The following is a 16,553-nucleotide window of genomic DNA, read 5'->3' on the forward strand; positions in this document are numbered from 1 at the left end:
AAGACTTAACTCAAGGCCAATAGGTTTTTTATATACAAAATTATTACTTTCTTAATTTATTTTAGAACCACATGATTCAGAATTCAAGTAAGTACATAAATTGTAAGATACTTGGCATAGGTAAATATGAACTTAGAATTAAAACAGTAATGTACACAGTTTTGGCGAAAATGGCTAATTTAAAAGTGGACACAGTGCAAAACATCCACACAGTTCCTGGGGGAGGTAAGTTTTGGTTAGTTTTTCAGGAAAGTAAAGCACTTACAAGTTCAGTCCCCTGGACATAGGCAGCCCACCGATGGACAACCCCAAACACCCAGCACCAGCAACACAGGGCCGGTCAGGTGCAGAGGTCAAAGTAGGGCCCAAATAGCATAGGTGCCTATGGAGACCAGGGGTGCTCCGGATCCAGTCTGCTAGCAGGTATGTACCTGCGTCCTCAGGGAGCAGACCGGGGGGGGGGTTTGTAGAGCACTTGGGGGAGGGGGTCACAAACAGGCACACAAAATACACCCTCAGCTGCACATGGGCAGCTGGGTGCAGTGTGTGAAGTAGGTGTCGGAATTCAGGTAGGAGTCAATGGAGAGACCTGGGGGTCACTCTGGCAATGCAGGCAGGGCACAGGGGGGCTGGGCAAGGAGGGGGGCCACCTGCTGGTCACTCCTGCACCAGTAGTTGGTTTCTCTCGGTCCTGGGGGCTGCGGGTGCAGTGCTTCTTCCAGGCGTCTGGTTCCTTTGTTACTGGGCAGTCGTGGTCAGGGGTAGCCTCTGGATCCTCTCTGCAGGTGTTGCTGTGGGGGTGCAGGGAGGTTGTCTCTGGGTGTCTGGGTCGTGGAAGTCGCCTGGGGGTCCTCTCTGCAGTGTTGGTTTCTCTGGACACGAGCCGGGGGCGTCGGTGTAGAGTGTTGGGGACTCCGGCTTTCGGAGTGAGGCTGGAGTCCCTTTAAAGTTAGTTGTTTCTTTGTTTCTTGGACAGAGCTGCTGTCCACAGGAGTTTCTTGGTCCTTTGGGTGCAGGTCAGTCCTCTGAGACCTTCAGAGGTCGCTAGTCCCGCTGGATGCGTTGCTCTGCAGGTTCTTTGAGTCTGGAGACAGGCCGATAGGGCTGGGGTCAAGTCAGTTGTTGTCTCCGTCTTCTCTGCGGGGCTGTCAGGTCAGCAGTCCTTCTTCTTGCTTCAGGTCGTCAGGAATCTGGTTTCCTGGTTACAGGGTCACCCCTAAATACTCAATTTAGGGGGGTGTTTAGGTCTGGGGGGCAGTAGCCAATGGCTACTCTCCTTGACGGTGGCTACACCCTCTTTGTGCTTCCTTCCTGTGGGCAGGGGGGCACATCCCTAATCCTATTAGGGGGAATCCTCCAAACCAAGATGGAGGATTTCCTAAGGTAGGGGTCACCTCAGCTCAGGACACCTTAGGGGCTGTCCTGACTGGAGGGTGACTCCTCCTTGTTTTTCTCATCATCTCCTCCGGACTTGCCACCAAACGTGGGGGCAGTGGCCAGAGGGGTGCCATCTCCACTAGCTGGAGTGCCCTAGGGTGCTATAACACCAGGCTTGAGCCTTTGAGGCTCACCGCCAGGTGTTACAGTTCCTGCAGGGGGAGGTGTGAAGCACCTCCTCCCAGTACAGGCTTTGTTCCTGGCCACAGAGTGACAAAGGCACTCACCCCATGTGGCCAAAAACCCGTCTGACTGTGGCAGGCTGGCAGAAACTGGTCAGCCTAGCACTAGTAGTTTGGCTGGTATACAAGGGGCATCTCTGAGATGCCCTCTGTGTGCATTTCTCAATAAATCCCACACCGGCATCAGTGTGTATTATTTGTGCTGAGAAGTTTGATACCAAATTTCCCAGTATTCAGTGTAGCCATTATGGAACCGTGGAGTTCTTGTTTGACAAACTCCCAGACCATATACTCTTTATGGCTACCCTGCACTTACAATGTCTAAGGATTGTCTTAGACACTGTAGGGGCATAGTGCTCATGCAGCTATGCCCTCACCTATGGTATAGTGCACCCTGCCTTAGGGCTGTAAGGCCTGCTAGAGGGGTGACTTACCTATGCCACAGGCAGTGTGAGGTTAGCATGGCACTCTGAGGGGAGTGCCATGTCGACTTAGTCTTTTTCTCCCCACCAGCACACATAAGCTGTGAAGCAGTGTGCATGTGCTGAATGAGGGGTCTCTAGGGTGGCATAAGACATGCTGCAGCCCTTAGAGGCCTTCTCTGGCATCAGGGCCCTTGGTACCAGGGGTACCAGTTACAAGGGACTTACCTGTGTGCCAGGGGTGTGCCAATTGTGGAAAAACAATGGTACATTTTAGGTGAAAGAACACTGGTGCTGGGGCCTGGTTAGCGGGGTCCCAGCACACTTCTCAGTCAAGTCAGCATCAGTATCAGGCAAAACTTGGGGGGAAATTGCAACAGGGAGCCATTTCCTTACAAGGAGACGAAGTCACAGAAGAGTCCAGGGGGAGCAGGAGCTACTACCCACCCAGCAATGGATGCAGGAGTTGGTCGACGGTAGGATGAAGATGGTCAGGAATGCACCCCTTCCCCTGTTCTCCCAAAGGAATGTTCTGCATTCCTGGGCTTGAGCTTTTCAAGCAGCAGGAGGACAGAAACCTGTCTGAGGGGTGGCAGCAGCTTGGGCTGCCCGAAACACCCCAGAAGGCTGGTAGGAGCAATTCTGGGGGTCCTCTAAGGAGCCCCCAGAGTGCATGGAACCATTCTTCCACTACTGGCAACAGTATTGGGGTGTGATTGCGACATGTTTAATACCAAACATGCCCAGGTTTGGAGCTACGATTATGTAGCTTGACATAGGTAGTGACCTGTATCCAGTACATGATTAAAAATGGCGTCCCCGCACTCATGAAGTCCAGGAAAATGGGACTGGAGTTTGTGCAGGCACCTCTGCTAGTGCTAGAAATTCACTGAAAAAACAAATGTTACAGGGCTGTTATAGTTAGGAAATATAATTAAAAATATCATGGAAATGCACTTAAACAATCAAAGGTTACAGTGACGTTATAATTAGGTTCTGAATTTACTCGCACAAAACCATAGAAATTCAGCAGTCCTGGTTAGTTATTTCAGTTGACTTTAGCTCGCAGGCTAAGGTAAGAATAACTCGCTCCCCCTTCATGCACAGTTTTCTCTTCAATAATTTGACTGCTAATATTGCATTTATATTTTTAGTAACAGTATAGAAGTTGTCATGGGTGGTGTAATTTCTGGGATAATTAGCAGTGCATGGTGAGGGTGAGAGTTGTAGTTACTTGAAATAACTCCATGCTGAATTTCTAAGATTTTGTGTGAGTACGTTCAGAACCTAACTATAACGTCCCTGTGACAGTTGTTTTTTGAGTGAATATATATACAAACAGATAAATGCACTGGAACGGGAAGTGTGCAGTTGGGCACATATGTAAGAAGGGTAGCATGAGGCGATGGCTCAGACACGCTGGAAAGTGTAGAGTTGGGAATCGGGCACAAATACTGGGAAGGGCGGAATGAGCTCACGGGAGGAGGTGCACAGGCCCTGTGGAGTTGGCAGATATGCACCGCAAAGGAGAGGGAGAGCAGACGGCAAAGAACACTGGACCCAAGCCCATTTACAATCTGTGCAGGGGAAGGGTATTCACTTGATCATCTAGAGCCACACGAGAGATCAGCCTGTGCTTCCTGCAAATACATTGATGCCAAAAAGGAAGTTGGCCGCCTTAAGTTTCTTTGGTTTTATAGTTAAATGACTTTTTTTTGTTTTTGAAGTTTTGTACAGCATTGATGTCAGCGCTCTGTTAATATAGTATCTGACCATCATCTAGTCCTCACCAAGTCACTCAAATTGCATACTGTCATTTTTTTAGTAAACAAATCAGGCAGCATTCAGAAGTGTTGCTTAAAAAAAGTATAGACTCCTAGTGTAGGAAGTTGGCTCTGTATGTGCTATTTCAAAGTAAGGAATAGCATGCACAGAGTCCAAGGGTTCCCCTTAGAGGTAAAATAGTGGTACAAAGAGATAATACTAATGCTCTATTTTGTGGTAGTGTGGTCGAGCAGTAGGCTTATCCAAGGAGTAGTGTTAAGCATTTGTTGTACATACACATAGACAATAAATGAGGTACACACACTCAGACAAATCCAGCCAATAGGTTTTGTATAGAAAAATATCTTTTCTTAGTTTATTTTAAGAACCACAGGTTCAAATTTAACATGTAATATCTTGTTTGAAAGGTATTGCAGGTAAGTACATTAGGAACTTTGAATCATTTCAATTGCATGTATACTTTTCAAGTTATTCACAAATAGCTATTTTAAAAGTGGACACAGTGCAATTTTCACAGTTCCTGGGGGAGGTAAGTTTTTGTTAGTTTTACCAGGTAAGTAAGACACTTACAGGGTTCAGTTCTTGGTCCAAGGTAGCCCACAGTTGGGGGTTCAGAGCAACCCCAAAGTTACCACACCAGCAGCTCAGGGCCGGTCAGGTGCAGAGTTGAAAGTGGTGCCCAAAACGCATAGGCTTCAATGGAGAGAAGGGGGTGCCCCAGTTCCAGTCTGCCAGCAGGTAAGTACCCGCGTCTTCGAAGGGCAGACCAGGGGGGTTTTGTAGGGCACCGGGGGGGACACAAGCCCACACAGAAATTTCACCCTCAGCGGCGCGGGGACGGCCGGGTGCAGTGTTAGAACAAGCGTCGGGTTCGCAATGGAAGTCAATGAGAGATCAAGGGATCTCTTCAGCGCTGCAGGCAGGCAAGGGGGGGCTTCCTCGGGGAAACCTCCACTTGGGCAAGGGAGAGGGACTCCTGGGGGTCACTTCTGCAGTGAAAGTCCGGTCCTTCAGGTCCTGGGGGCTGCGGGTGCAGGGTCTTTTCCAGGCGTCGGGACTTAGGTTTCAGAGAGTCGCGGTCAGGGGAAGCCTCGGGTTTCCCTCTGCAGGCGGCGCTGTGGGGGCTCAGGGGGGACAGGTTTTGGTACTCACAGTCGTAGAGTAGTCCGGGGGTCCTCCCTGAGGTGTTGGTTCTCCACCAGCCGAGTCGGGGTCGCCGGGTGCAGTGTTGCAAGTCTCACGCTTCTTGCGGGGAGTTGCAGGGTTCTTTAAAGCTGCTTCTTGAAACAAAGTTGCAGTCTTTTTGGAGCAGGTCCGCTGTCCTCGGGAGTTTCTTGTCTTTTTCGAAGCAGGGCAGTCCTCAGAGGATTCAGAGGTCGCTGGTCCCTTGGAAGGCGTCGCTGGAGCAGAGTTCTTTGGAAGGCAGGAGACAGGCCGGTGAGTTTCTGGAGCCAAGGCAGTTGTTGTCTTCTGGTCTTCCTCTGCAGGGGTTTTCAGCTGGGCAGTCCTTCTTCTTGTAGTTGCAGGAATCTAATTTTCTAGGGTTCAGGGTAGCCCTTAAATACTAAATTTAAGGGCGTGTTTAGGTCTGGGGGGTTAGTAGCCAATGGCTACTAGCCCTGAGGGTGGGTACACCCTCTTTGTGCCTCCTCCCAAGGGGAGGGGGTCACAATCCTAACCCTATTGGGGGAATCCTCCATCTGCAAGATGGAGGATTTCTAAAAGTTAGAGTCACTTCAGCTCAGGACACCTTAGGGGCTGTCCTGACTGGCCAGTGACTCCTCCTTGTTGTTCTCATTATTTTCTCCGGCCTTGCCGCCAAAAGTGGGGCCTGGCCGGAGGGGGCGGGCAACTCCACTAGCTGGAGTGTCCTGCTGGGTTGGCACAAAGGAGGTGAGCCTTTGAGGCTCACCGCCAGGTGTGACAATTCCTGCCTGGGGGAGGTGTTAGCATCTCCACCCAGTGCAGGCTTTGTTACTGGCCTCAGAGTGACAAAGGCACTCTCCCCATGGGGCCAGCAACATGTCTCGGTTTGTGGCAGGCTGCTAAAACTAGTCAGCCTACACAGATAGTCGGTTAAGTTTCAGGGGGCACCTCTAAGGTGCCCTCTGTGGTGTATTTTACAATAAAATGTACACTGGCATCAGTGTGCATTTATTGTGCTGAGAAGTTTGATACCAAACTTCCCAGTTTTCAGTGTAGCCATTATGGTGCTGTGGAGTTCGTGTTTGACAGACTCCCAGACCATATACTCTTATGGCTACCCTGCACTTACAATGTCTAAGGTTTTGTTTAGACACTGTAGGGGTACCATGCTCATGCACTGGTACCCTCACCTATGGTATAGTGCACCCTGCCTTAGGGCTGTAAGGCCTGCTAGAGGGGTGTCTTACCTATACTGCATAGGCAGTGAGAGGCTGGCATGGCACCCTGAGGGGAGTGCCATGTCGACTTACTCGTTTTGTCCTCACTAGCACACACAAGCTGGCAAGCAGTGTGTCTGTGCTGAGTGAGAGGTCTCCAGGGTGGCATAAGACATGCTGCAGCCCTTAGAGACCTTCCTTGGCATCAGGGCCCTTGGTACTAGAAGTACCAGTTACAAGGGACTTATCTGGATGCCAGGGTCTGCCAATTGTGGATACAAAAGTACAGGTTAGGGAAAGAACACTGGTGCTGGGGCCTGGTTAGCAGGCCTCAGCACACTTTCAATTGTAAACATAGCATCAGCAAAGGCAAAAAGTCAGGGGGCAACCATGCCAAGGAGGCATTTCCTTACACAACCCCCCCCCCAAACGAAAGAGGATGAGACTAACCTTTCCCAAGAGAGTCTTCATTTTCTAAGTGGAAGAACCTGGAAAGGCCATCTGCATTGGCATGGGCAGTCCCAGGTCTGTGTTCCACTATAAAGTCCATTCCCTGTAGGGAGATGGACCACCTCAACAGTTTAGGATTTTCACCTTTCATTTGCATCAGCCATTTGAGAGGTCTGTGGTCAGTTTGAACTAGGAAGTGAGTCCCAAAGAGGTATGGTCTCAGCTTCTTCAGGGACCAAACCACAGCAAAGGCCTCCCTCTCAATGGCACTCCAACGCTGCTCCCTGGGGAGTAACCTCCTGCTAATGAAAGCAACAGGCTGGTCAAGGCCATCATCATTTGTTTGGGACAAAACTGCCCCTATCCCATGTTCAGAGGCATCAGTCTGCACAATGAACTGCTTAGAATAATCTGGAGCTTTGAGAACTGGTGCTGAGCACATTGCTTGTTTCAGGGTGTCAAAGGCCTGTTGGCATTCCACAGTCCAGTTCACTTTCTTGGGCATTTTCTTGGAGGTGAGTTCAGTGAGGGCTGTCACAATGGATCCATATCCCTTCACAAACCTCCTGTAATACCCAGTCAAGCCAAGGAATGCCCTGACTTGAGTCTGGGTTTTTGGAGCTACCCAGTCCAGAATAGTCTGGATCTTGGGTTGGAGTGGCTGAACTTGGCCTCCACCTACAAGGTGTCCCAAGTAAACCACAGTTCCCTGCCCTATCTGGCATTTGGATGCCTTGATAGAGAGGCCTGCAGATTGCAGAGCCTTCAAAACCTTCTTCAGGTGGACCAGGTGATCCTGCCAGGTGGAGCTAAAGACAGCAATATCATCAAGATAAGCTGTGCTAAAGGACTCCAAGCCAGCAAGGACTTGATTCACCAACCTTTGGAAGGTGGCAGGGGCATTCTTTAAACCAAAGGGCATAACAGTAAACTGATAATGCCCATCAGGTGTGGAGAATGCTGTTTTCTCTTTTGCTCCAGGTGCCATTTTTATTTGCCAGTACCCTGCTGTCAAGTCAAAGGTACTTAAGAATTTGGCAGCACCTAATTTGTCTATGAGCTCATCAGCTCTTGGAATTGGATGAGCATCTGTCTTGGTGACAGAATTGAGCCCTCTGTAGTCCACACAAAACCTCATCTCTTTCTTTCCATCTTTGGTGTGAGGTTTGGGGACTAAGACCACTGGGCTAGCCCAGGGGCTGTCAGAGCGCTCAATTACTCCCAATTCCAGCATCTTGTGGACTTCCACCTTGATGCTTTCCTTAACATGGTCATACTGTCTAAAGATTTTGTTCTTGACAGGCATGCTGTCTCCTGTGTCCACATCATGGGTACACAGGTGTGTCTGACCAGGGGTTAAGGAGAAGAGTTCAGGAAACTGTTGTAGGACTCTCCTACAATCAGCTTGCTGTTGGCCAGAGAGGGTGTCTGAGTAGATCACTCCATCTACTGTGCCATCTTTTGGGTCTGATGACAGAAGATCAGGGAGAGGTTCACTCTCTGCCTCCTGATCCTCATCTGTTACCATCAACAGATTGACATCAGCCCTGTCATGGAAGAGCTTAAGGCGGTTCACATGGATCACCCTCTTGGGGCTCCTGCTTGTGCCCAGGTCCACCAGGTAGGTGACCTGACTCTTCCTTTCTAGTACTGGGTAAGGGCCACTCCATTTGTCCTGGAGTGCCCTGGGAGCCACAGGCTCCAGAACCCAGACTTTCTGCCCTGGTTGGAACTCAACCAGTGCAGCCTTTTGGTCATACCAAAACTTCTGGAGCTGTTGGCTGGCCTCAAGGTTTTTGGTTGCCTTTTCCATGTACTCTGCCATTCTAGAGCGAAGGCCAAGTACATAGTCCACTATGTCTTGCTTAGGCTCATGGAGAGGTCTCTCCCAGCCTTCTTTAACAAGGGCAAGTGGTCCCCTTACAGGATGACCAAACAGAAGTTCAAAGGGTGAGAATCCTACTCCCTTCTGTGGCACCTCTCTGTAAGCGAAAAGCAGACATGGCAAGAGGACATCCCATCTCCTTTTGAGCTTTTCTGGGAGCCCCATGATCATGCCTTTTAATGTCTTGTTGAATCTCTCAACCAAGCCATTAGTTTGTGGATGGTATGGTGTAGTGAATTTATAAGTCACTCCACACTCATTCCACATGTGCTTTAGGTATGCTGACATGAAGTTGGTACCTCTGTCAGACACCACCTCCTTAGGGAAACCCACTCTGGTAAAGATACCAATGAGGGCCTTGGCTACTGCAGGGGCAGTAGTCGACCTAAGGGGAATAGCTTCAGGATACCTGGTAGCATGATCCACTACTACCAGGATATACATATTTCCTGAGGCTGTGGGAGGTTCTAGTGGACCAACTATGTCCACACCCACTCTTTCAAAGGGAACCCCCACCACTGGAAGTGGAATGAGGGGGGCCTTTGGATGCCCACCTGTCTTACCACTGGCTTGACAGGTGGGGCAGGAGAGGCAAAACTCCTTAACCATGTTGGACATATTGGGCCAGTAGAAGTGGTTGACTAACCTCTCCCACGTCTTGGTTTGTCCCAAATGTCCAGCAAGGGGAATGTCATGGGCCAATGTTAGGATGAACTTCCTGAACAGCTGAGGCACTACCACTCTCCTAGTGGCACCAGGTTTGGGGTCTCTGGCCTCAGTGTACAGGAGTCCATCTTCCCAATAGACCCTATGCGTTCCATTTTTCTTGCCTTTGGACTCTTCAGCAGCTTGCTGCCTAAGGCCTTCAAGAGAGGGACAGGTTTCTTGTCCCTTACACAGCTCCTCCCTTGAGGGTCCCCCTGGGCCTAAGAGCTCAACCTGATAAGGTTCAAGCTCCAGAGGCTCAGTTCCCTCAGAGGGCAGAACTTCTTCCTGAGAAGAGAGGTTCCCTTTCTTTTGCTGTGTTGTAGTTGGTTTCCCAACTGACTTTCCTGTTCTCTTGGTAGGCTGGGCCATTCTTCCAGACTCCAGCTCTACTTGTTCACCCTGTGCCTTGCATTGTGCTCTTGTTTTCACACACACCAGTTCAGGGATACCCAGCATTGCTGCATGGGTTTTTAGTTCTACCTCAGCCCATGCTGAGGACTCCAGGTCATTTCCAAGCAGACAGTCCACTGGGATATTTGAGGAGACCACCACCTGTTTCAGGCCATTGACCCCTCCCCATTCTAAAGTAACCATTGCCATGGGATGTACTTTTCTCTGATTGTCAGCGTTGGTGACTGTGTAAGTTTTTCCAGTCAGGTATTGGCCAGGGGAAACCAGTTTCTCTGTCACCATGGTGACACTGGCACCTGTATCCCTCAGGCCCTCTATTCTAGTCCCATTAATTAAGAGTTGCTGTCTGTATTTTTGCATGTTAGGCGGCCAGACAGCTAGTGTGGCTAAATCCACCCCACCCTCAGAAACTAGAGTAGCTTCAGTGTGGACCCGGATTTGCTCTGGGCACACTGTTGATCCCACTTGGAGACTAGCCATACCAGTGTTACCTGGATGGGAGTTTGGAGTGGAACCTTTCTTGGGACAGGCCTTGTCTCCAGTTTGGTGTCCATGCTGTTTACAGCTATGACACCAGGCCTTTTTGGGATCAAAGTTTTTACCCTTGTACCCATTGTTTTGTGAAGAGGCTCTGGGCCCACCCTCCTGTGCAGGTTTTTGGGGGCCTGTAGAAGACTCTTTACTATTTTTAGTTTTGGTTGTCTCATCACCCTTCCCCTGGGGAGTCTTTGTGACCCCTTTCTTTTGGTCACCCCCTGTTGAAGTCTTGGACACCCTTGTCTTGACCCAATGGTCCGCCTTCTTTCCCAATTCTTGGGGAGAAATTGGTCCTAGGTCTACCAGATGCTGATGCAGTTTATCATTGAAACAATTACTTAACAGGTGTTCTTTCACAAATAAATTGTACAGCCCATCATAATTACTTACACCACTGCCTTGAATCCAACCATCTAGTGTTTTCACTGAGTAGTCTACAAAGTCAACCCAGGTCTGGCTCGAGGATTTTTGAGCCCCCCTGAATCTAATCCTATACTCCTCAGTGGAGAATCCAAAGCCCTCAATCAGGGTACCCTTCATGAGGTCATAAGATTCTGCATCTTGTCCAGAGAGTGTGAGGAGTCTATCCCTACACTTTCCTGTGAACATTTCCCAAAGGAGAGCACCCCAGTGAGATCTGTTCACTTTTCTGGTTACACAAGCCCTCTCAAAAGCTGTGAACCATTTGGTGATGTCATCACCATCTTCATATTTAGTTACAATCCCTTTAGGGATTTTCAACATGTCAGGAGAATCTCTGACCCTATTTATGTTGCTGCCACCATTGATGGGTCCTAGGCCCATCTCTTGTCTTTCCCTCTCTATGGCTAGGATCTGTCTTTCCAAAGCCAATCTTTTGGCCATCCTGGCTAACTGGATGTCCTCTTCACTGGGGCTATCCTCAGTGATTTCAGAGGTGTTGGTCTCTCCTGTGAGGGAACCAGCATCTCTGACTATTATTTTAGGAGTCAGGGTTTGAGGGACCCTGTCCTCCCTAGATAGGACTGGTAGGGGGGAATTTTCCTCCAAGTCACTATCCTCTTCCTCTGAGTTGCCACCCTCAGAGGGGTTGGCCTTTTCAAACTCTGCCAAAAGCTCCTGGAGCTGTATTTTGGTAGGTTTGGGGCCCATTGTTATTTTCTTTATTTTACAGAGTGACCTTAGCTCCCTCATCTTAAGATGGAGGTAAGGTGTGGTGTCGAGTTCCACCACAGTCACATCTGTGCTAGACATTTTGCTTCTAAAAGTTGGAATACTTTTTAAGAATCTACAACTGGTTCTAGAATCTAATTCAAACTTTTACAAACTTTTAAACTCTAAAAGAAATGCTAAACAGGATCTAACACAAGGCCCTAGCAGGTCTTTTAAGAATTTAGAAAACTTTTCAAATTGCAAAAATCAATTTCTAATGACAATTTTGGAATTTGTCGTGTGATCAGGTATTGGCTGAGTAGTCCAGCAAATGCAAAGTCTTGTACCCCACCGCTGATCCACCAATGTAGGAAGTTGGCTCTGTATGTGCTATTTCAAAGTAAGGAATAGCATGCACAGAGTCCAAGGGTTCCCCTTAGAGGTAAAATAGTGGTACAAAGAGATAATACTAATGCTCTATTTTGTGGTAGTGTGGTCGAGCAGTAGGCTTATCCAAGGAGTAGTGTTAAGCATTTGTTGTACATACACATAGACAATAAATGAGGTACACACACTCAGACAAATCCAGCCAATAGGTTTTGTATAGAAAAATATCTTTTCTTAGTTTATTTTAAGAACCACAGGTTCAAATTTAACATGTAATATCTTGTTTGAAAGGTATTGCAGGTAAGTACATTAGGAACTTTGAATCATTTCAATTGCATGTATACTTTTCAAGTTATTCACAAATAGCTATTTTAAAAGTGGACACAGTGCAATTTTCACAGTTCCTGGGGGAGGTAAGTTTTTGTTAGTTTTACCAGGTAAGTAAGACACTTACAGGGTTCAGTTCTTGGTCCAAGGTAGCCCACAGTTGGGGGTTCAGAGCAACCCCAAAGTTACCACACCAGCAGCTCAGGGCCGGTCAGGTGCAGAGTTGAAAGTGGTGCCCAAAACGCATAGGCTTCAATGGAGAGAAGGGGGTGCCCCAGTTCCAGTCTGCCAGCAGGTAAGTACCCGCGTCTTCGGAGGGCAGACCAGGGGGGTTTTGTAGGGCACCGGGGGGGACACAAGCCCACACAGAAATTTCACCCTCAGCGGCGCGGGGACGGCCGGGTGCAGTGTTAGAACAAGCGTCGGGTTCGCAATGGAAGTCAATGAGTGATCAAGGGATCTCTTCAGCGCTGCAGGCAGGCAAGGGGGGGCTTCCTCGGGGAAACCTCCACTTGGGTAAGGGAGAGGGACTCCTGGGGGTCACTTCTGCAGTGAAAGTCCGGTCCTTCAGGTCCTGGGGGCTGCGGGTGCAGGGTCTTTTCCAGGCGTCGGGACTTAGGTTTCAGAGAGTCGCGGTCAGGGGAAGCCTCGGGATTCCCTCTGCAGGCGGCGCTGTGGGGGCTCAGGGGGGACAGGTTTTGGTACTCACAGTCGTAGAGTAGTCCGGGGGTCCTCCCTGAGGTGTTGGTTCTCCACCAGCCGAGTCGGGGTCGCCGGGTGCAGTGTTGCAAGTCTCACGCTTCTTGCGGGGAGTTGCAGGGTTCTTTAAAGCTGCTTCTTGAAACAAAGTTGCAGTCTTTTTGGAGCAGGTCCGCTGTCCTCGGGAGTTTCTTGTCTTTTTCGAAGCAGGGCAGTCCTCAGAGGATTCAGAGGTCGCTGGCCCCTTGGAAGGCGTCGCTGGAGCAGAGTTCTTTGGAAGGCAGGAGACAGGCCGGTGAGTTTCTGGAGCCAAGGCAGTTGTTGTCTTCTGGTCTTCCTCTGCAGGGGTTTTCAGCTGGGCAGTCCTTCTTCTTGTAGTTGCAGGAATCTAATTTTCTAGGGTTCAGGGTAGCCCTTAAATACTAAATTTAAGGGCGTGTTTAGGTCTGGGGGGTTAGTAGCCAATGGCTACTAGCCCTGAGGGTGGGTACACCCTCTTTGTGCCTCCTCCCAAGGGGAGGGGGTCACAATCCTAACCCTATTGGGGGAATCCTCCATCTGCAAGATGGAGGATTTCTAAAAGTTAGAGTCACTTCAGCTCAGGACACCTTAGGGGCTGTCCTGACTGGCCAGTGACTCCTCCTTGTTGTTCTCATTATTTTCTCCGGCCTTGCCGCCAAAAGTGGGGCCTGGCCGGAGGGGGCGGGCAACTCCACTAGCTGGAGTGTCCTGCTGGGTTGGCACAAAGGAGGTGAGCCTTTGAGGCTCACCGCCAGGTGTGACAATTCCTGCCTGGGGGAGGTGTTAGCATCTCCACCCAGTGCAGGCTTTGTTACTGGCCTCAGAGTGACAAAGGCACTCTCCCCATGGGGCCAGCAACATGTCTCGGTTTGTGGCAGGCTGCTAAAACTAGTCAGCCTACACAGATAGTCGGTTAAGTTTCAGGGGGCACCTCTAAGGTGCCCTCTGTGGTGTATTTTACAATAAAATGTACACTGGCATCAGTGTGCATTTATTGTGCTGAGAAGTTTGATACCATACTTCCCAGTTTTCAGTGTAGCCATTATGGTGCTGTGGAGTTCGTGTTTGACAGACTCCCAGACCATATACTCTTATGGCTACCCTGCACTTACAATGTCTAAGGTTTTGTTTAGACACTGTAGGGGTACCATGCTCATGCACTGGTACCCTCACCTATGGTATAGTGCACCCTGCCTTAGGGCTGTAAGGCCTGCTAGAGGGGTGTCTTACCTATACTGCATAGGCAGTGAGAGGCTGGCATGGCACCCTGAGGGGAGTGCCATGTCGACTTACTCGTTTTGTCCTCACTAGCACACACAAGCTGGCAAGCAGTGTGTCTGTGCTGAGTGAGAGGTCTCCAGGGTGGCATAAGACATGCTGCAGCCCTTAGAGACCTTCCTTGGCATCAGGGCCCTTGGTACTAGAAGTACCAGTTACAAGGGACTTATCTGGATGCCAGGGTCTGCCAATTGTGGATACAAAAGTACAGGTTAGGGAAAGAACACTGGTGCTGGGGCCTGGTTAGCAGGCCTCAGCACACTTTCAATTGTAAACATAGCATCAGCAAAGGCAAAAAGTCAGGGGGCAAGGAGGCATTTCCTTACACCTAGTAATTAAAATCAGGTGCCGCTGAACAAGTGTATGTGATGAGTTTGTCCTCCGATGGTGTTACCACCTCTGTACCAAATCAGAAACCTCTTCAGTTTGGTTTGGACCATCCAGGTTTTTAAGTCATCAGACCTAGCTCAGAATGTCTGTCTGCTTCAGTTAAGAATTGTTGCTGCTGAGCAGCCTTAAGGATTACCAGGGCATTTAGGAACATGAGCTTTGTTGTTATACAGTGAGAAACATTTGCAACTAGTGGAAGTTGAAGACTGTTGCCAATCTGCCTAGGAATAGGCGCCCCAGAATTCACCCAGACCAGTCTACGCCCCTAGAGAACCCCAGAGCTATGCTCTGAGCTTTGCTGCCTTCTGCAGTGGAGTAAATGTTAGAACTCATGATTCCTTCATTAGCAAAAAACTGAAGAAGTATGGAAGACCTGACAGAAGAAATCCCCTTCTGGCCAAAAAAGGAACTTTGCTTCAGGGCTTATTTAGCAGCACATGTCCTTGTGTGAACCATAGGACGTCTGCAGTAGTGCTCACTGAACAGATAAGACCAGCGTGATGGCGTAAGGCTGCCATGCACACGTACATGATTGCTAAAGAGCAAACCCTGCATATCACTAGAAGAGCCTCGGACCAGCCGTCGAGCGTGGTGGTGATGGAGCGTGTTCTGAACAGCTTTGCGGCTATTGGACAGACACCGCGCAGTCACCGAGTCCACCATGGATTCCCATCTCTAGCAGCGCGTTCTGTGGGGTGACGTGAGGCTGTCTGTCCAACAGCTGAAGTGGGTGATGCAATAGGACAATGAACCTAACACACTAGTTGACCCAATGACTGACTATCTAAAAAAAGAAAAGAATTAAGAGGTTGGAATGGGCAAGTTGGCACAGATTTCATCCACATTAGGATGCTGTGCCGGGATCTTAGGACGCTGTGCATAAATGAAGGTCCTTAAACATCAGGAAGCCCGATCCGCTGTAGGAGGAGTGGGCCGGAGTGGGCCATAGTGCCTCCCTTGCAATCTGAAAGACGTGGTGGAAATGTTTGACTTAAGTTATTGCTGCCCAAGGCAGCGCCAAATGTTACTGAATTGTAAGATATGTTTTTTCACACAAAGCTGCAGAATGTCACCAGTTTTTTTGTTTAGTAAAATTCTGTTACTTGTCACATTAGGTTAGGTTTTCCTAAGCTAACGTGACAAATGGAAGCTTGGGAGGGTGTACTTTTCTCACATCGCGGTAGCTAGCCTGTCTGAAAATGCCTTTGGAAAGAGCAGTTGGCCCAGAATGCTATAGCAATCACTCACCTCAGCAGACGGACCGTGTCTGACTGCACATGAGAAGCTGCAATCACTCCCCTCAGCAGACGGACCGTGTCTGACTGCACATGAGAAGCTGCGCTGTCTCAAGAAGGCTAGACTTGAATTGAAATCTTTAATTCTTCATAAGTGCTAACTAACTCAAGCTTGATATCCTTTTGTTGGCAGCACTTTGCTGTCACTGGCCCCAGACGTTTGTCACTCCAACTCGACTGCAACACTAGTCCCCTCTTGTTTAACCCTTGTTTGCCAACTCATTTTGCAGGAAATATACCTGAGCAGAACCTACACAGCTTTGCAGCTGCACTGGACAGTTATCAGCGCTCACTCTTTTTTACTGATCCTTTCATCATATTGTGTCTTCAGGAAGAAGAAGAAGATCTTAAGGGAGAACCGGAAGCTGCGTGAGCGCGTGGAGCTGAAGATGGATCTCCCCGGGGTCTCCATTGCAGAGGAGGGCGAGACAGGCATGTTCTCTCTGAAGACCATTGGGAAAACAAAGGTGGGTGTGAGCTGGGGTGCAGTGGCAGCCGTGTGAGGGCCTCGGGAGGGGACCTATGGTGGTCGTGTAGGTGATGAGAGGACAACAGACGAGGTTCCCTTTTGTGTGTACATAGCATGCCTCAGCCTTCACCTGTAACCCAGGACATACAGCCAATGTGTGCTGTTAACTCAAACATGAACGATCCTAATGCAAATAGGCAGTAAGCAAAAACATTTATAACAGTTTACGTAAATAGTCTCTCTCACTGTGTTCTTATAAAAATATATTCATTTATTCTTATATCAAAGAAACATATAATCAGTAACATTAAAAATTACATCCACACATTAAAAAGAACTTGATTCATCAATATTTCTTTTGATACAATGTATACTG

General features: G+C 49.0%; 1 protein-coding gene across 1 annotated transcript in view; it reads left to right on the top strand.

The window, feature by feature from the left end:
* The window catches only part of FTSJ3 (FtsJ RNA 2'-O-methyltransferase 3), a 102,414-nt gene that overhangs the window by 52,321 nt on the left and 33,540 nt on the right, over positions 1-16,553 (top strand). The window contains exon 13 of the mRNA XM_069233077.1: positions 16,040-16,175. Coding sequence (XP_069089178.1) covers positions 16,040-16,175 — 136 coding nt within the window. The remainder of the gene's footprint in view (positions 1-16,039; positions 16,176-16,553) is intronic.

The sequence above is a fragment of the Pleurodeles waltl genome, chromosome 4_2 (genome assembly GCF_031143425.1).
Source record: "Pleurodeles waltl isolate 20211129_DDA chromosome 4_2, aPleWal1.hap1.20221129, whole genome shotgun sequence".
NCBI classification, from domain to species: Eukaryota; Metazoa; Chordata; class Amphibia; order Caudata; family Salamandridae; genus Pleurodeles; species Pleurodeles waltl.